General features: G+C 41.9%; 1 protein-coding gene across 7 annotated transcripts in view; it reads right to left on the minus strand.

The window, feature by feature from the left end:
- SMAP2 (small ArfGAP2) overlaps positions 1–20,361 on the minus strand; it is a 47,231-nt gene extending 26,870 nt beyond the window's left edge. For 3 of the 7 annotated variants that reach the window (XM_025419775.3, XM_049094532.1, XM_025419776.3), the window contains exon 1: positions 19,748–20,361. In XM_025419775.3, coding sequence (XP_025275560.1) covers positions 19,748–19,850 — 103 coding nt within the window. In that variant the 5' untranslated portion in view covers positions 19,851–20,361. Of the gene's footprint in view, positions 1–10,351; positions 10,456–13,366; positions 13,473–17,119; positions 17,139–19,747 lie in introns of those variants that run through there. The other 4 variants (XM_025419780.3, XM_025419779.3, XM_025419778.2 and 1 more) reach the window with 4 other exon arrangements.
- Between the last annotated feature and the right edge of the window lie 575 nt (positions 20,362–20,936).

Below are 20,936 nucleotides of genomic sequence, written 5' to 3' on the forward strand. Positions count from 1 at the left end.
TCTGGTATGTGCTGCTACGATTGTTTTTATAGTAAAGAGCCAACATATTTTAAGGAGGGAGAAAGAGCTAGTCAAAAGATTTTCAGCCTAGGGTTGGAGAATCTCATAAAGTCAATGAGAAGATTAGGCTGGTTACACAAGCTGATGCCTCCAATGGAGGCCAGTCCTCTGATGTTACACAGAGTATGGCAAAAAACAAAAACAAAAACAAATCTGAACATGTTCACCTCTTCACTTGAAGACACAGTAGCCTTTCTCAAAAAAAGAACAGAAAAGTGAGCCCCCTAAGCTTTCATTTCATGCAGTGATGACAGTTTGTCTTCAAGGACATACATGGTACTCAAAGATACATCAAAATCTCTCCAATTCCTAGTGACTGGTGCCAAAAACACTAAAAGCATCTCAGAAGAATGTAGAACAACTTCAGAGGAAAAGAATGGATGGTATGGTTGAAAATACTTCTCTTCAGGAAAGCCTAGAGCTGCTTTCCCAAGAAGCTGCAGGGTAGAAGCAAAGTGTGGGAACAGAAGGAAAAAAAATGCTTGAAAACTCAAAGACAAAAATGAAATAGGCATAAATGATACAGAGAGCCAGCTAAAAATCTATGACTGAAACTGTCCTGAGATGGTATACATGCCTGCTCTCTTTAGAGATTACATGAATGATGGCAATTTGGGATTAGACAAAAAGAGTGGATCAGAAAACAGAGACCATCTAGACGAGTCCAAAGTTGATTTGAAGAAACTCATCCATGCTGTTAACTTAAACATCCCCTTAAAAAAGCTTGAAGAAAAAAAGCATGGAACATTTAAAAAAAAAAACTATATGAAAAAAATCAAATGAAAAAAGAGCTTACAGGTCCAATGAGAAATTTCCAAACTGAGCAAGCATCTTTGCAATTTGAATATTCATAGCTTAAAAGTAAAATTCAAGAGCTTAAGCTGAAACTTCAAACACTGACCTAACTATAGCAAGAACACATAATGAAAAGTGCAGAAAGCTAATCAAGGGGATAACTTAGAAATAAACAGCTTAGAAATAAAGAAACTTCCCAAAGTGCATGAAAACAGCAGCAGCTCCTATGAAAAAAGGGCCAAAGACCTAGAGAGAGAACTGGAAAGAAACACTTCCTCTGCCAAAGACAGATTATGTCCCATGAGAAAAAAAAACTCAACAAAGTTGGTTGGCGCCCCTGTCGACTGAGAGGAAAGCTCAATGAGCTAAGAAAAGAAAATGGTCACAGCAGACAAAACTTAGCCAAAAGAGTTTAAATTCCAACTTCCCCTCAGTAGCCATTCAGCAAGCAGAGGCCTGAATGAGCCAGGGCATCCCTCTCCTTCATCAGGTTCCCCAGGAAGGAGGAGGGTTAAATCGTGAGGCCTGAGGGACCTAGGGTCACATGCAGGTTTGATTTTTTTTCTACAGGAGCTGCCCCCTGATCATCCACAACCATCCATGGGACATTTGCCCATTCCTCTCTTTAAAAGTAATTTTGGGGATGCCTAGGTGGTTAAGCATGTGCCTTTGGCTCAGGGCGTGATCCTGGAGTCCTGGGATAGAGTCCCACATCAGGCTCCCTGCATGGAGCCTGCTTCTCCTCTGCCTGTGTCTCTCCCTCTTTCTCTCTTTCTGTGTCTCTCATGAATAAATAAATAAAATCTTTTAAAAAAGTAATTTTGATTTATTTCTTTTTAGGAAATGGGTGTTATTTAATGCATGCTACATTTGCTCTCATAATTTCAAAGATACTGCTTAATATCATTCTTAGGTAATTGGGTGATGGCCCTTAAGGAAGGTATACGATGTGATGAGCACTGGGTGTTATACGCCACTGATAAATTATTGAACACTACAACTGAAACTAATGATGTACTGTATGTAGGCTAAATGAATTCAAATTAAAAAAATATCATTCTTAGGAACATGTTATTAATAATTCATTGGTCCAAATTGGGCCATACAATTATTGCACTTTGATGGAAATAAAATATTCACTATCACTTAAACTATTAATTGAAGTTTGACACAATCATGTAGAGATACCTGAAACAATACAGGAAATGCAATGAGCTGTTATTTTAAAATCTATGAAAGTAACGTAGTATTTATCTCAATAAATTTTTATTAGTTTTAAAAACAGTGCAACACAGATGCCTGGGTGGCTCACTTGGTTGAGCATCTGACTCTTGATTTCGGCTCAGGTCATGATCTTAGGATCGTGAGATCGATTGAGCCCCTAGATGGGCTCCAAGCCCAGCAAGGAATCTGCTGGAGATTCTCTCTCTCCCTCTGCCTCTCCTCCCTCTAAAAAACAAACAAGCAAAAAATAAACAACATCCCCCCTCCCCCGGCTAAACTTAGTAATATTTATATCCATTTAGCCCTATATTTATAGATTAATTTAGGGGAATTAACATTTTGCAATTATTTCTTTCTTAATTTCTAAATTTCTTTTTAACCACTGTTACTTCATTTAGAATGTGCTTTGCTATTAAAAAAAGAATGTACTTTGCTGTTTAACTGTTTTTACATTTTAATGCAGTCAAAATAAAAGTTTTCCCTTAAAAAAAAAAAACACAGTATGTACACAGTTCTTGTTAAATAAATCCTCCCATGAGAGAGTAGTATACAAGTTGTGGTACCTACTACTGGGCCTCCAAGTGGAAAGCCTCACTCTTTCTGGAGAACCTTCATTTCTACTTGGAGGATGAGGTCTCTAATTATGTCGATTACCTCAGGAAGAGGCCTAGATGCCTAACTACAGAGAAATGAGTAAAAGAGCCCTACAAGAGCAGTAACACAAGAAGACAAATTTGGTTTTACCTCTAGGTCAAGTTCTCTAGAGAGTAAACTCCTGGGTGGTGGATCCTATGATAGCACCTTTCACATAGAGGAGAGCATGATGCTCAGCAAAAACAAATCAAACAAAGTAACCAGGAAGCTACACTGGTTCTATAAAGCTAAGGCACAGAGACTTTAGGATTAGGAAGTAGAACAGGGACTAGGGCACGAGCCAAAGCAGGATCAGCAATTAAGCTTTGAAATGGTGATTATTGGGGAGCCTGGGTGACTCAGTGGGTTAAGCATCCACCTTCAGGCCAGGTCATGATTCTGGGGTCCTGGGATCAAGCCCTGCATCGAGTTCCTTGCTCAGCTGGGAGCCTGCTTCTCCCTCTCCCTCTGCTGTTCCCCCTGCTTGTGCTCTCTCTCATTCTGTCAAATAAATAAATAAATAAATGATTTTTAAAATGAAAGGGTGATTTTTAGTTTCATATATTTCATAATAAATTCATTTTTTGTTCTCCCTTTGTACTCAAAGTTCTGAACAATTTTAATAGGGCTAAGGGGAAAGAACCAAAGGAAGTGATTTGTGTCTCTATTTGAGCCAGAGTTTCAGAACAGAGACAGCAACGTGATAAAGGATTGATAATCCAGAAGAAGCAACCCAGAGAGGGAAAGAGAAGCAGGACACATTGGAGCTGCCTGGGGATCCTATCATTTCTACTTTGGGCTCTCCCTCCTAAATTCATATTTTGGATGTTCTAAATTTTGGTATGGAAAACTGGACTACTTATACTTTCCTGGTCAACTTTGGATCTCAATACAAATAGCTGTACCTGGGCCACTACTTGCATTTGCAAAACATCATTTTGTGAAAAACTTGCTCTATCCACTTTCCCAATCAGGCCTCTTCTCCTTCCTGCCCTGATTCCCAGAACATCTTATTGTTGTCCTGTGGCACTCATCTATCTATGGTTGTTTTGTTGTTGGGTTTTATTTTTCTTATTGCTTAGTTCTGCAAGCTCCTTTATGTACAACTAACTTAGTATATTTTTTAAAATCTAGTATTTGGAGGCACCTGGGTGGCTCAGTGACTGAGCGTCTGCCTTCGGCTCAGGTCCTGATCCCAGGGTTCTGGGATCAAGTCCCACATCGGGCTCCCTGTGGAGAGCCTGCTTCTCCTTCTGCCTATGTCTCTGCCTCTGTGTGTGTGTGTGTGTGTGCGTGTCTTATGAATAAACAAATAAACGTTTTTTAGGTTAAATAAATAAATAAATAAATAAAAACCTAGTATTTTTTTACATGGACTTGAGGTTTAAATTGCCTATTACTCAGAAAATCACACAGAGTTAATTTAAATATCCTACATAAAAAGTTAGGGAAAGGGTATCCTTAATGCTCTTTGTCTCCTGGTTAGCCCGTGATATTTTGGCTCTAGCCAATTTCCTCTGCACAAAGACTCTGCTTAAAGCATTTTTGAATAAGATAGAAGAGGGGCGGCTGAGACATAGCGTCTCCAAAAAGGGAGGGAGGAAATAAAAAAATAGCTGCTTTCATTGAGGGCAGGAAGGAGATTGTTTCATTAGGAGCTAAACAGTGAGACTATCTCAGTACGAACAATTGTTTGGCTTGCAGGCTCTATGTGGGCAATTACTCCAGCAAAGGCTCAGCTGGGATGGAACGTGGAGCCTGCCAGGACCGAGGGACAGGGACTGACACAGGCTTAAGTGTCTCAATCATGGCTTTGGGATCCCACAGCATCCCAGCAAGGATGCTCACAAATCATACTCTACCCAGTCAGCAAACAGCGTCATTCTGTATCCAACACAGTCAAGACTGTGGATTTACAAGAAATGAGGAAAAGATCACACTGAGGGAAAATGCAGAGTAATTCAACCTAAAACCAATATATTACAGCAAAAGTAACAAGTATTAAAATTAGATCTCCTAAGAGAACTGGCACATTCCAATCACTACCTCAATGGTTAACAGCAGGCTATGGGAAGGAGGTGTACACGGAGGGATCGCTGCGCTAAAAGCTAGGCAACCATTTCAAAGTTGACCAGGCGGACCTGATATTTCAAAACTTGTTATTAAACAAATTTCCTATCACTCATGACCTCACTTCAGGTAACAAAAGCTCACTTGATTCATTAGAAGTCACTGTCTTCAACCCCTGGGGACATTTACTTCTTTATATATTTTTAGGTGGTTTCAGGTTAAAGCCTTAACTTCCTCTTGGCAATAATTAGTATCTATTCATATCCTGAAAAAAATACTGAGGATGCAAAGTTAGGAAAGGCGTATCTTGAAAAGAAGCTATTAAAGAAGAGTGATATAGCTCTTGACCAAAAGGTTGCTCTTCATTCAATCCAAGGATTGGTAATAAGCAGAAGAGGAACAATATGAAAATAGACATTAAAAATAGCCCAGATTCAAAAAGCACCACTCTTCTCTCTCTCTGAAGCAGTGCTTCTCAAAAGAAGCAATATCCCCTCAGGGGCAACATCAACATCTGAAGACATTTTTAGGTGTCAGAACTGGCGGAGAGTAGGAGGAGAATGCTACTGGCATCTAGTGGGCAAGGCCAGAGATGCTGGTAAACATACTACAAGGCACAGGACAATCTCTCAACATAGAAGTATCCAAAACATCAATACTGCTGAAGTTGAGAAGTCCTTCTCTACAGGTATCATTTCCAGGCCATTTAGTTTGAAGCATGTGAGTTATAAGAATATACCAGTTTTGTGGGAAAATCTCTTCTCTTGCTCTGTAACAAACAGATAAACATTTAGATATAGAATTCCAAAGTTGGAAAGAACCCTAAGGGTTATTTAGTCCAAGCACATCCGGAGAAACTAAGGCCCAAAGAGGTCATTACCTAAGCTCAGAGAAGAAATCACTAGCTGGGATGGAATTAGAATCATCTCTACACACCCCCAACTGTATGTTACACATAGATGTTCAATAATGGTCCCTAAATTGATATCCTGTTCTTTAGGTGGTCTTTTCTATTACAACATACAATTCACTCTCTGCTGCTGGGAAGCCCAACATCTGAGACTGGATATGAAGGCTTATTCACATCCCTTCCTACCCACATTCTTCTTCCTCAAAGGAAGCCCAGAAGTAGAGACGAGTGGAATATACTAGAGCCCAAGAACAAGTGGCCAGGCAGATTATGTCTTTCAATTATTTGAAGGGAGGCTCATGTCTTTCAGCCAGAGGAGGCTTTACCCAAAACCTGAGTCCACAAACAAACCCCTGTGCAAGCCCACAGACACATGACCTCTCTGCAACTGTGTGTAGCAACTTTCCTAATGCACAGAGGAGCCCCCAAACAATGGCAAACAGATGGAAAATCAGTGTCAGTTTAATTGAATCACAACCATACCCAAACAAGCTAGAAAACTTCCATTTCCAAACAAACAGCAGACTAGAAATGAATTCTGGGATCAAAGTACAGTTAGTCCAGTGGCATGCTGAATGTTAGTCATCAAAACAGCCCTGGCCTAAAGTGTTTCAAAACGAAAACACTACCATGTTTCAAAACTAGATGTTTCAGAATTGAGTATAATGAGATTCAGGTCAGAAGGTGTGGTACTAAGGGAGTGGGGCAAATGTCAGTGGTGTGGATAGAGAAATCCCGCAAACAGAACATTCTGTTGAGGAACCCAGGGCAGGTATCTAGGAAAAAAAAATCACAACTTCAAAAGAGCCAAAGCAAGGTTCTTCAAATTAAACAAACTGTTCCAGTAGGTATAAGAAGAGCTTCTAAAACCGCTGCAAGGTTATTAATTTCTGCAGCACCTGAGAACAGTGTCTAAATATTTACTTCCATTCCACAAAAAGGCTAAAGGAGTGCTTTTTCAGCCTCCTGTTTCACACTCCATGCTACATTTCTCCCAAGATGCAAGATGATGTGTCACACTAAAACCTCTGAGAGGGCAGAGTACTAGCTTTGTGACTGGCTCCAGGTTTCAATGCGGCACATGTGTCAGAAGCACAAAATAAAAATGGTATGAAGAAATTAATTCCAACAAAGCAACCAGGAAATTTACCTGCTCAGTTTCCCGGAATGTCACAGATCTTCAAGTATCTGAGTTTAAAAGCATGAGGATGACTTTCAGAAAACAAAACAAATAAAGTATATGATCTGGGAGTGCCTGGGTGGCTCAGCTGGTTAAGCGTCTGCCTTCCGTTCAGGTCATGATTCCAGGGGCTTGGGATCGAGCCCTGCATTGAGGTTCCCTGCCAGTGGGGACCCTGCTTCTGCTTCTCCCTTTCCCCCTCCCCCCACTTGTGTGCTCACGCTCTCTCTCTCTCTCTCTCAAATAAATAAAATATTTTTTAAAAAGAATATGATCTGAGATGCCTGGGTGGCTCAGTAGTTGAGCGCTTCCCTTCGGCCCAGGGCATGATCCTGGAGTCTCAGGATAGAGTCACACATCCAGCTCCCTGCAGGGAGCCTGCTCCTCCCTCTGCCTATATCTCTGACCTCTCTCTCTGGGTCTCTCACGAATAAATAAATAAAATCTTTACAAATAAATAAATAATAAAAAATATGATCTGAACACACATTAATAAAGTAACAGGGTTCATGATGTAGGCATAGACAGTATGTGCCAGATGCTGTGCATTATGTATACAGATACACATGGAACACAGTCCCTGTCTTGATGTAATTTATAGTCCAAAGAAAGGTCTTATTGAAAAAAGAACCAGGGATGCTTGGGTGGCTCTAAGCACCCAACTCTTGGTTTCAGCTTAGGTCATGATCTCAGGGTGCTAAGAATGAACCCTATATCAGGCTTTGCCCTCAGCATGGAGTCTACTTAAGACTATCTCTCCCTCACCCTCTGCCCCTCCCCACTGCTCTCTCTCTCTCTCTCTCTCAAATAAATAAATAAATCTTAAACAAAACAAACAAACAAACAAACAAAAACCCAGTAGTCTTAATCTCTTTCTACCAATGTAGGACCTCTAATCCACCTTCCCAGTGGACTGGTTAAGTGAGAGAGGAGAGTGTGAACAACATTAAGATGCTGATGAATACACAATATTTCCATATTTCAAAGCATATAATGTGAAGATTGTGCATGAGATATGAATATATCTTGGCCTATCTTGCTGTGATCATGTTCCATAAATCTGTTCCTTATGGTCAAGCCAGGATTCTCCATACTTCAACACAATATCTCTCCATTGCCTCAACAGATGTCCACTACAGTGAAGCAGTTCAGAATGACAATCCACAGCAAGGCTGTCTCTGCATGGGCTCAGCCCAGAGGACTCCCTAACAACCTTTTAAAATTAGAGGGCTCACGTGACCACTCACCTCTGATCACATGAATAACCCATAAGTCTAAAAGCAACACAAAAATTTACATTGTACCATTATTTATGATACTGAAAAACTAATAATTTGAATGTTCAACAATGGGCAAGAGTTAAATAATGACATATTCAAATAATGGAATATAATAAAGGTATTTAAATGTCATTAATGTTATAAAAATGGTTATGATAAATGTTAAAACAATAATGATATAAAATTATTATGGAATAAGTACAAGTAAAAAAAAATTGGATGATAGGAATTAAGTGAAATATCTTCTGCATCATTATGCTTTCTCATCCTTCCCAAAGATTTTTTTCACAAATATAACTTTCAAAATCAGAAAAAAATAAAGTGTTTGCTTTTTTTAAAGATTTTATGTATTTATTTATGAGAGAGAGCACAGGGTTGGGGGGGGGACAAGCATACTCTGTGTCGAGCATGGAGCCTGATGGGGTGATGAGGTGGGGTGGAGTGGGGGGGGATGCTTGATCCTATTGACCAAGATCATGACCTGAGCCAAAATCAAGAGTTAACTGCCCTACCAACTGAGCCACCCAGGCATCCCAAAGTGTTTGCTTTTTAAAGAAATAGTATTTAGTGATTTTTAGCCGGTAAGTATAAGGAGGACCCTCATGCATCCCCACCCCCCAATATCCCACAAGAGAAAAAATAACTGGTCTATGGTAATGAATCTTTTTTCTTCCTTAAATGCATTAAGAAGTCTAATGAAACTGAGCCCTATTTTTACTCTGCCCACAATATGGGCGCCCCTGATTTGAGTCAGTTGTATCAGACTCCTGTTCAGAAACTAGGCTCAGAATAAAGTCAGAATGCTCAGAGGAACTGCTTTAGAATCTTCCTCCCAATGCTGCGTTTAATGATTCTTCCCTTCTCTCACCTACAAGCTAGGATGTTAACACAGCACTCACACTTCGGTAAAGAGTTTTTCCTCACAATTCTCCTTGGTCTAAAACAGCTCCTCTAACAAAATTCCTCCGGCCTACCTTCAGACAGACAGGGTCTCATGCTCAACAGCTATTCTTTCGACAAACATGTTTCAACATAGCAGAAGAGCCTGAATCATTTCACTCTTTCTTTCCCAAATCAGCTGTCACATTTAAATTGGTTTTTCATTAACTGTGCTGTTTTACTGCTATTTTGAACAAAAGCATCATGGTAAGAACAGGGAATTTCCTTCCTATTTCTCATCAAAGGGCTTGTGTTAGTTATACCCCAAGTGGTAAAGTATCAACAAGAAGACACCAGCACCCTCTCCTTTATGAGCTTTATGTTGCAGCATGTTACCAGCTCACACAGAAAACTCTGTAAGAAATTATTTTTTAAAGGCATAAGAACAAAAGCAACCATCTAAACAATATTAAAAAGTTTAACTCAACGCTTGAAACACTAGAGAACTCATTTCTAAATCTACACATTGGGGGACTTCCAGAAAGGCAAGGAAAGAGGAAGAAGGTGAACAACAAATGTATTTTGAGGGCACTTCAGGAAGTAACGTTGTAGGATTAATATGTAAACTTGAATCTAAAGATGTAAGCTCTGTGGTAGGGGCTTGGGGATTTTATGGTCTTCCCAACATTAGCTGTTAAAGACAGCATGTTTGTCTGAAAAAAAAAAAAAAAAAAAAAAGGCGCTCTGTTCTCTCAAATCACTCTAGGCCAAGCTTATTGGCTACAGCTGAGAGATTGTCCCTCTTACTCCTGTATTTGTTTTACTATTTTCAACACATAATAAAATGGGAACATTACACATTTATTTTTTGGGTGAGGAGAAAGGACATGGAACCTGAGAGATCCAGTTCTCATTGTTTCAAATTAAGAAATTTCTTTTTGAAAGCTCTGACTTGAAATTAAAAAGAAGAAATCAACAAAGCATTCTCTAATTGGGCTTATGAAATTCAAAACTTTCTAAATAAATTATATCCTATATGCGTTTAAAAACAAACCAGAATACCCATAGGAAATATGCAAATGGAGTGGGGGAGGGGCAGGGAACACAGGGCTATGGTCAACAAAAATGGTCAGAGAACTACTTCACATTACTTGAAAATGAAAAGAAGCATCGATATTAAAATCTTATTACTACCCAGTGATATGTTAAAAAGGTGGGATTCCAGGGCAAGTTTCAGCTACACAGGAGGGAGAATGGGGGAGGGGGAGTAGAGCAGAGGAGTGTCGGACAAACTGAAGACAACCACCAGGGCAACCTTACACTGATGGATGGCCACAGCTGAAGGCAGATTTGGCTCATCTCTGGGGTTTTCCACTGGGAAGGGACCTCCAGTTCAGCCATCAATGGACCTTCATCCACAAAGCCTGTGGAGAAATACAGGAGCCAAAAGAGTGGGGTAGGGAAGGAGAAAGTTTGGAAAATGGAAGAGTCAAATACAGTAGCAAAATATTGTAATTATTAAACATGAGGCTTCAAAAATGCATAGATGTACCTCTTAAATTGAAATGAACTGGCTGAAAAGAACTGGTACTCTGAGAAGCAGCCTCATATGCTTTTTAGAACCAAATTACTTTTTAATTACATCTGTGAATTATACCTGCCAAGAGGAAATTAAATTTTGGAGGAAAGGGAAAAACAACCAAACCTATGCAATTTTTATAGATGGCAACTTTACTCAGAGTCCCCTACCTGTGGCCTCTGTGGAAAATAACAGCCTAAAGAGAAACGTACTCACACTCCACTAAAAACCTTTGCTGGCCTAGTTCCACCAATTCCATTAATGTAGCAGGGGCCCAAAGGCAGGTGACCTGATTGACAAAAAAAGCCCTTCTAGAAAGTGCCGAACTTCTATCAAGTAACTCATTAAACACTTTATAATCAAGAAGAAAACTACTAGCAATAACTTAGAAAGCTTTGCCTTTCAATGGAGCAGCACCAACCTTTCTTGTAAGACAAAAAATATTTTTCAGGTCCAGTAGAGAAGAAAGTTGGTCCAGTGGTCTCACCTCCCTCCCACACTGCTAACCTAGCTGAAGCTGTGGGGGAAATACCCCAACAAACCAATGAGACTAGTTAAAATGATATGTGGCACAAAGAAAATTAGCTCTACTGCAATTACCTGTCAAAGAAAGTCTAATCTGTACCATGAGGCTGCAATCCTCAAAATTGTCTTTGTACATCTCATGTGTTGACTCAAGTCTTTCAGTTATAGATAGGACAAGCTCAATGTATGTGTGTATATACACATACGTACATACACACACACACACACAAAATCACACCCAAGGCATCCCAGGATCAACAGGGTAGGAACTTATTTCCTGAGTAAACAAAATGATAAACTACCAGTAGAAGCGACCAATGATAAATTGGTCAGAAGATTCAACAGGGGATCCCTGGGTGGCGCAGCGGTTTGGCGCCTGCCTTTGGCCCAGGGCGCGATCCTGGAGACCCGGGATCGAATCCCACGTCGGGCTCCCAGTGCATGGAGCCTGCTTCTCCCTCTGCCTGTGTCTCTGCCTCTCTCTCTCTCTCTCTCTGTGACTATCATAAATAATAAATAAAAAATAAAAAAAAAAAGGAATGGGGAAATCAAAGACCACTTCAAGGACAACTCAGGGGAAGCCCTTCCTTTAAAAAAAAAAAAAAAAAAAGAAGATTCAACAGAAGCCAATTTTCCTGGTCACATCCTAATTATTTAGGCAATGACTGACTTGTTACATTACTTCCAGGGACTAAGTATTGTTTCAGCAACAGTTAAGATTCTTTAGAAGCACAAAGGGTTGTATCTGTCTGAAAACCCTTCTTATCTCTTGTCCAAAATAACTACTGACCTACAAGGAGAAAGAATTGCATCTTGGGAGATTTTTTTAAAAATTATTATTATTATTTTTTTTTTATGATAGTCACACAGAGAGAGAGAGAGAGAGAGGCAGAGACACAGGCAGAGGGAGAAGCAGGCTCCATGCACCGGGAGCCCGACGTGGGACTCGATCCCGGGTCTCCAGGATCGCGCCCTGGGCCAAAGGCAGGCGCCAAACCGCTGCACCACCCAGGGATCCCTTGGGAGATTTTTTTAAGTGTCTTTGGGCCTCTGCCTATTTCCACTTAGATCCTATTCTTGCACCACTCTGTCAGTGGGAACTACATCTCCTAGGCTCCCCCGCCAACTGGTTTCTGAGTAAGTTCCATCAATGGGAGGTAACCGATAAGGGTAAGAGGTAGGAGGAGAGGGAAGCCAGGGTAATGCTCTCTTAATAGGGTCACAGTTCTAGCTGCCATCAAACAGCTTTTCTTTCCATGCTTCTAGCTCACACCAGATAGCTCAGACTTCTGGCCTTTAGTGACACCAGCACCTTCTAATTTCCTTAGGGGCACACTAGCTCCCAGGTATTGCTAATCCCTCGGTTACCTCACCAGTCCACTTACCTTCAAGGCTCTTATATCATCAGTGTAACCTATTCTGTAGATTAAATTCCCTCTGCTTCTACTACCTACAGTGGTTTCTGTTTCCCTGATAGGTCCTGGACTTTAAAATGTTTTAGAGGCACCCTATGTGGCTCAGTGGTTGAGCGTCTGCTTTTGGTTCAGGTCATGCATGATCCTGGGGTCCTGGGATTAAGTCCTGCACTCTGTTTATGTCTCTGCCTCTGTGTGTGTGTGTGTGTCTCATGAATAAATAAACAAAATCTTAAAAATAAAAAAAATGTTTTAAAACTTAGCTTTCTTAAGAATTAAACAAATATTCAGGGCAGCCCAGGTGGCTCAGCGGTTTGGCATCTGCCTTCAGCCCAGGGCCTGATCCTGAAGACCCGGGATCAAGTCCCACATCGGGCTCTCTGCATGGAACTTGCTTCTCCCTCTGCCTGTGTGTCTGCCTCTCTCTCTCTCTTTCTCTTTGTATGTCTCATGAATAAATAAATAAAATATTTTAAAAAAAGAATTAAACAAATATTCAGATAACCTGTTAATGATTTCTTCTAATAAGAAACAAAGGATTTATAGATGACAAGGTCAGTTCATTCATTCAAACAAATATTTACTAAGAGCTACATCTATACCAAGCACTACTCTAGGTTCTAAGAATACTACGTGAATGAAACAGGCAAACAACCTCTGCCCTCATGGAGCTTACAATCTAGGGGGCATGTTAACTGTGGCACATTATAATTTTAAAAAATTTATCAGTACAGGAATATTTATTTAACAGTAGAGGAATTTGGTAAAAGTGAATTAACTTTAAGGTGTTCTATTCTACATAGATTTGATTCCTACCTTTTCAGTGTAGTTAAGCTGAACTGTCACATTCCAGGGGCCAATACAGAACTTCTTCAAAATTAGTATCTACTTAAACTGGCCACTTGCTCAAACAGAAGTACAACTGTGATAAGGATTTAAGCAGACACAATAACAGAAGTTAGGCACTGCATGCTTAGAATATAAAACATAAGTGTGTTTTATGCAGATTCCTGCTTGCCATCTTTTTTACAGGAGAAAACATTTGGAGCAGTTGAGTCTGAGTCCATTTAACAGGTCACTTTGTCCCTTGTCTGTGGCATAGGTAGGGTGCATTAACATAACATACAGAGCCAGCTGCCAATGTGCATAATGAGAGAAGTGTAGCAGTCACTAATTGCATGACATCATTTCCAAGATGGAATTTTCAGGCAGAAGAATAGAAACAGACAATGACTCATGTGGTGAACAGTTATATAGACAACTGTGCCCAAGAAAGCTGCCACCTACATTTCATAATGACATCAGAGGGAAAATGCAGAAAGTAGTTTTCTGATTTATTGGAAAGCAATAGATGCTGAAAAGTATACTGAGAGATCAGGCTACACTACCTGCTTATACCTCCTAAGCACTGAGCAACTAAGTGCACACATCAAATATTCAGCACTCCTAGGCCACTTGAGTATATAAGCATGCTCAGCCTCAAAAATCAGTATCAACTCCAGAAATGACATAGTATCTACTGCTGGCACTTCACTAGACTTTTCTAAGATAATTTAATGTACTCATGAAGGTACACTTCATGTTGTCTTGTAGGCACAACACTGAGACCTTTCTAACTATTCATCAGTTAGAAAACATCTCATGTCCGCAATACTTATAATTTCATTTGAGTAGCAGGTAGACTTCCAATCGTATGGACTTCTTACACAACAGAGAGTCTAAAGCATATTTATCTCAATATGATACAGCAAATCAACTACAGGGCTAGCATTTTTACCTTATTGGCCCCTGCCTACCTCCTCCCTTGCCACTCCCCAACATGTAGTCAAAATACTAGATAATCCCCCCCACACTGACACACACTCAATACCTTAGAGGCCTTGTACATTCTGTTTTCCTCTGCTTAAAATGCCAAGTCCCTTAAATTCACCTGGCAAAGTCATGCTTATCATTCAAGACACAGCCTACTTGTCTCTTTGAAACCATGACTTCCTTAGGCAGACTTGTTTGCTTTCTCCAGCGCTTTCATATCTCCCTGCACGCAATGCCATCATGATAATACTACATTGCATCTTTTATCAGTTTACACATCTGCTTCCCCATTCAACTGTATGATCCCTCAGACCAAAGACAGGATCTGAATCTACCATATATCCTGATACGGTGTCTGACACAAAGTAAGTGCTTAACAAATATTTTCAGAACGAATATATATAGTGTGGGATTGCAGGCTTGCAGAGTTCCCTCTAAGTGATAAGGCATTTTATACTCTCTATCCCACTGCCACAGAATGATATTTAAAGGACAAGGAGAACAAATAGGAAAGTATCTCCCAGGGAAAACAGGCTTAACAAGTTCATATTAAAAGACAATCTAATGAGGACTTTGATAAATTACATTCAGTGTAACTGTGTCAAGCTAACCATGACTGTTCAAGTTAAGGTGCATTAGCTGTAAAAACTCAGAAAGTTACTTGATCTTGGCTGGAGAAGGATGTTTAACAATGAGAGATGGACACAAAACTTCTGTTGTCTAAATCTGATGGAACTGTTTTAATCTCTCAAAAGGTGCCACAGATATAGGTAAAGTAATCAAAAATTGATAGGAAAGTTCATGTTTTAAGGAGTGCTACTTAACTAGCAATGACCTAGCTATCAACACAAAATAAATATAAAACAAAGCTAGAAATTAATTTACTGGAGTTAAAATTTAGGACTACTTTAGAAAATTTCTACACAAAGATTTCCTCGTCTAATCTTTCATACAAGTTTAAAGAGTGAGGAAACATCCAGAGACCATCCTCAAGAGTACCATAAAGTACATCTGCAAAAATGCCAGAACCCCCATGTATAGGAAATGGTTTTGGCTTAAAGACTAGGGAATTATTGAGTGAGTCATACTAACCATGGCTTCCAGTAACCAGAGTATTTAAGGGAATAAAGTCAGAAAGTGAAACAAATAAAACCAAGATAGAGTAAATAAGACCAGCAATCATGGTAATAAGTAATCTTAAATTTGTATGACACTTTAGTTTACAAGGCACTTTGATTTTTCAAGTGAGGAAAATTAAACTGAGAAACTTTGGTACAGTGCTGAAGGTCACAAAGCTAAAATAACCTGAGTGAAGGAGTTTAACTAGACATTTCAACATCAAGTCTACAGCCCTTTCCATTACTTTGCTTCTTTCCCACCTGAAGGGTAGGCTTATACGGGCTATGGATAGGCCTAGGACACTTTCTAAGATACCTTCAACAAGAGCAGATGTTTCCAAATCCCTTAAGCATATCTTTCAACTTAATCAAGATAACCTAAGGGATAGCCTTAGAAAATCCCTTGAAAGAATGAAGAACCCCTCAATGTGCATTGAGACAGCATTTTCACGTTTTCCATGTTATAATGCTGATTGAAAAATGCAAGGTGCCATGAACCGTAATATACTACTTCCATAAAAACACTGCAGAAAAATACATTTAAATGTAGTTGTTTGCCTGTGCATATATTATCTCTTAAAAGTCCCATAAGAAATTACCAAAAGCCATTCCTTCTAGGAAGGGAAGGAAAATGGTGGCTAAGGGATCAGGGAACAAGAACACAACTTTTCATTGTACATGTTCACCTCTGCGCCTTTTAAATTTTGAACACATGAAAGTGCTACCTTTTCCAAAAAGTAAATTTAAATTTAAGAGTATATAATGGAAATTAGAGCAGAGGCAATGGTTAGGTAATTCAAGGTAAAACATTTCAGGTAGGATGTAGCAGAAAAGCACAAAATATTACAAAGTTTCTGTCAAACTCCAGAATTCCAGGTGGTGCTTCACAGCCTGAAGTAAATATTCCACAAGACCATCAAATCTCTTGAATTTGAATTCTTTGCTCATTGAAAAGCTCTCAATTTTTTTTTATAAATCTCAATATGGAGGAAGTAATGTCCCAGTAGTGGACACAGGTATTCAAGTCATGAGAAAGACAGAATTCTTACATGGTAAATAAGATAGTGCCTAGTTTAAACCAGTCTCTGAAGAGGTTAAGAGTTATTCCAGGCACATGGAAAAAATACGGAACTGCAGAGCTAAAGATTAAGCTTCGGCCTAGTACAGCTCCACAAGGGTCTATCCAAAAATTGGTCCCAGCCTAAACTAGTTAGAGTTACCACTGACATATCTGGAATTTTCAGTATGTTTGTCCTTTGTCCTATCACTATGTAAGTCAGTCCAAAAATTTACCCTAAAGGTCACGATATCTTTGGGTGATGAGGACACCATATCTTTAGGCCTAAAAGTATGTCAAAGCATTTTTTTAAAGGCAATACTTAAGCAGCTCTCTTTGCCACGCAGGAATCACTTCAATGTCTTAGGGGTCCCAGAAACTGGTGAGTCTTGTGCTTAAGAGAGTTAAAAATCCCAGGACCAACAAAACTCGTACTTCGTAAAGAAAACACATGCTTGTTCTCTACTCTGATGTTCGCATTACATAGCTGAAGATAATAACATTCTTAAACAAGTATAAGATTTTAAAAAGAAGAGCCACTGCCAAAGGGTTATTTTAGAACATCAAAAAAATACTGCTCACAGGTCTGCAGTCCAGGGCTACATCATCTGATTTAATATTAATAGATCAGCAATCATTCATCAGGTCCTGTCCAATTAGCTCTTAATTTTCTAAGTAAGAAACAACATGAGAGGGGCAGAAAAAAAAAAAAAAAAAAAGAAAAGAAACAACATGAGACACAGGGATGAATAAACTCAGATCAAAATCTCATTTTCCAAACCAAATAGCTTTTAAATACCTCCTCCCACTACATGTATTTTTTACCAGAGCTAAAACATAACTTAATTTGATACAAGTGTCTCTTCCTTCCATGATCCAATAGTTGCCTGTATGATCATTATAACAACCAAAATTAGGGGAAAGGAGGAGGAAAACGAGTGAGAAGGACTGAAAGAGTGCAAGGAGCCAGAGAATTCACAAACTGAATAAACTGAGACCTAAACAACATGTTATTTAAATAACTTGAAAGATGATGGACATCTTGTCATCTCAAGTTTAATACAATGGCCAAGTTACTGAAGCTACCAAGCCAAAATGTAAAACTAATTTGTGAAAATAAATAGTTTCAGGAACCAGGATTCTACCATTAATAGCCGTTGATAAAGTTTACAACCCAGCAGTTAGTAATTCTCATCAAGAATTAACTAATGTTCATTACCTGATCCCCAGTGATGCTATTGATAAAGAGCAATGGAAAATTTGGTGGAAGAAGTGGTGAATCAAGCTCTCCCTTCCATGTGCTATATTTCATTGGAATATGAGTAAGTATGAGTGGTAGGAGAAACGGAGAGTTGGGGGTAGTACTAATCATCAAAATGGCATTTGATTCCCCAAATGTGGGGAGTCACTCTAGTGGGTTGCTTCACTGTGACTCAAGATTTGTTAACTGAGGACATAAGGGAATTTGAGTAAAGCCAGTAGACATACTCCTAAATTTTACACTGAAATGTTCCAATAAGTCTAGGACAAGATTTAATAAGAGTCACCTATAAGAAATTAACCTACTCAACATAATCAGATTCTAAAATACTTTTTAAAGCAAATTCTTGCTAAGGCAAAAATTCAGGAGAGAAGTCTGGGGACGTACTTTCCTAAAAGTACATGCCACTTATCTATTGGAAGAGGACATTAAAATATACTATTAGGTGTTTAAACCAATGTATCATTCCCCTGTTCTTAAGAACATAACCTTATTTTTCTAAAATAAAAGGTAATTACCTAAGAGCATCAATTAGGCATGTACTTCCCTTCTCAATATCTATAAATACAAATACATTTGAATCTTTGTTGTAGACCATGTGCCCAAATGTTACATGGCAAACAACTGTGGTAAATCCACTGCATTATGAACAGGAGCAAATTAACAATAGCTCCCAAAATGGGAACTATCCCCTTCTCCCCAAAGGGAAAATAATTTCCCCAACTTCTCCAATTACATCCCAAAGAATGCAGAAAGAAGGGCAGCCCCGGTGGCTCAGCGGTTTGGCGCCACCTTCAGTCGAGGGCCTGATCCTGGAGACCCAGGCCCGAGTCCCACGTCGGGCTCCCTGCATGGAGCCTGCTTCTCCCTCTGCCTGTGTCTCTGCTTGTCTGTCTGTCTCTCTTTCTCTCATGAATAAATAAATAAAATCTTTTAAAAAGAGAGAAAATTAAGGAAACAATATTCACAGAAGTTTGAATCTATAAATTTTCAGTGCTAATAACCCAGCCTTCACTTATAACCAAGCTTTCCTATCATACTGATTTTTTATTGGATCAAATCATGCGTCTTGGAGGGCACAGCAAAGACTAAAATGGCTCTAACAATTCACAGCGCTCATATTTCACCATTTTCGCCTTTGTAATGACCCCAGAAGCGACAAATCTGATGCATCCACCCCGTTTCTTTCTCTCCACTGATTAAACGGATCCTGCACTCCAGCCACGATCTGCCGCTAGTTTCTCCCACCGCACGTGCCCTGCGCCCGCGCACGCGCGCGCGCGCGCGCGCGCACACACACACACACACACACACACAGCCTCCAACGCACTTCACGGCCAGGGCCAGGCTGTCTAGAAATCCGCACTGTGTCACTGCATATACGGCAGGTTCCCACTTCACACATCCAGGAAGAAGAAAGCCCCCCACCCCCACCCCCACCCCCACCATGCGCTTGCCAGGTCTCAGCAAAGCCCGTAACAGGACAGAGGAAGCTGCTCAGCCAAGAGCGGGGCAGCAACCATCACCGCCTTAAAAAAAAAAAAAAAAAAAAAATTTTTAAGTGGTTTTCCTGCCGTCATGTCACCTCCCCACACACACACGCACACACACACACGCACACGCACACACACTGCAGTTCATCCCCCAGCTTTGCATGTGGAAGGCGGCGAGCTCCGGGCTGCCCCTGGAAGGACAGCCGGCCCGCAACTCACTCGGAGCCCCGCGGCGCCGACCGGCTCACCTGCGCGCCCCCCGCCCCCGCCCTCGCAGCCCCCCGCCCCCCGAGCCGGCGCCGCGGAGCGCCCAGCGGCCGGCCCAGCCGGAGGGGCACGCGCCCCGCCACCTGACGGGATCGGCGGCCCAAGCCCCAGGAGCCCCCTCCCCACACACGCCACCTGCGCGGCGCGGCCGGAGGCTGGACCCCTCGCCCGCCGGGAGGGATGCGCTACCTTTGGACTGGCAGTCGGCACAGAACTTGTTGTCCTCCTCCAGCAGCAGGTTGGCCAGGACCGCCTGGTACCGATCCACGTCCTTCACCGACTTGCCGGTCATGGCCAGGGTGCCGCCGGGGGCAGAGGGCGACGCGCCCTCCCCGCCCCCCCCGAAACCCCTGCCCAGTCGGGAGGTGAGGACTCCCGGTCCCCCGCCCAGGGGCACCTCCTGAGCGGGGGTGAGGGGTGAGGGTGAGGGTGGGGTGGGGTGGGGGTGGGGAGCCCTCCCTCGGGCCGGGCCCTGCGCCCCTCCTCTCGTCAGCCGCGCCCGCCCCCCACTCTGCAGCCCCTCAGCGCGGCGCCCCCTGGCGGGCTCAGGGAAAGGCCCGAGTCCTGAGGAGGCTGCCGGACTTAGAGACCCTCAGCCCGGGCAAACGGGGCGCGCAGAGACGCCCCCCCGCCCGCCCGCCCGCCCGCCTGTCTGCCTGTCTGCCTGTCTGTCTGTCAGTCTGCCGGCAGCGGGTCCCGCGCCTCGGTTTCCCTGGCAGCTGCCGCCCGCTCGGCCACCACCTCAGCCGCCTACTTCCGGCAGCTCTTCCTCTCCACCTCCGCCCAGCCCAGCCCGCGCATGCGCCCCGCCCCTACCGCGTCGCGCCGGGCTCTTCCCTCGGCTCCGCCTCTCGGGAGCCAATCCGGCGGCGGCGAGGGGCGGGGCTTGGGGAGGGGGCGGAGCGGCCACGCCTCCCGCGCGTCCTTGGAAAAGAATGAATGGAGCCGCGCGGAAAGCTAGTGGAGGGAGTGGAAGCGAGGGAAGGACCTCGACAATTAACACTTGCGGAGTTCTTGCCCTGTGCCAGGCTCTGTGTTAAGCGCTTTATACGAATTATCCCAGTATAATCCTCAAAACGTGTCTGTGAGTTAAATATTTGTCATTCTTATGTAACCTGAAGGTTGTGGCTACTCCAAAGTCATCCAGCTTGTCCTTTTCCTCAACAGCCAGATGGAGGGCCCAACCCCCTAATCCGGGATAACGGGGACAGCACATCCTCCCCAAGTTTTCAGAGGATCCTGGTCACCTCTCACTGTTCCCACTGAATTCTGGGTTCCTCTGTTCATTAGATTTCCTGCCATCTTAGGGCATTGTTTACCTGGTGCCTGGATACTTTCATGTCTTAAATCCTCCCCAAACAGCGCAGTTCTGTGCGGC

The sequence above is a fragment of the Canis lupus genome, chromosome 15 (genome assembly GCF_003254725.2).
Source record: "Canis lupus dingo isolate Sandy chromosome 15, ASM325472v2, whole genome shotgun sequence".
Taxonomy (NCBI): domain Eukaryota; kingdom Metazoa; phylum Chordata; class Mammalia; order Carnivora; family Canidae; genus Canis; species Canis lupus.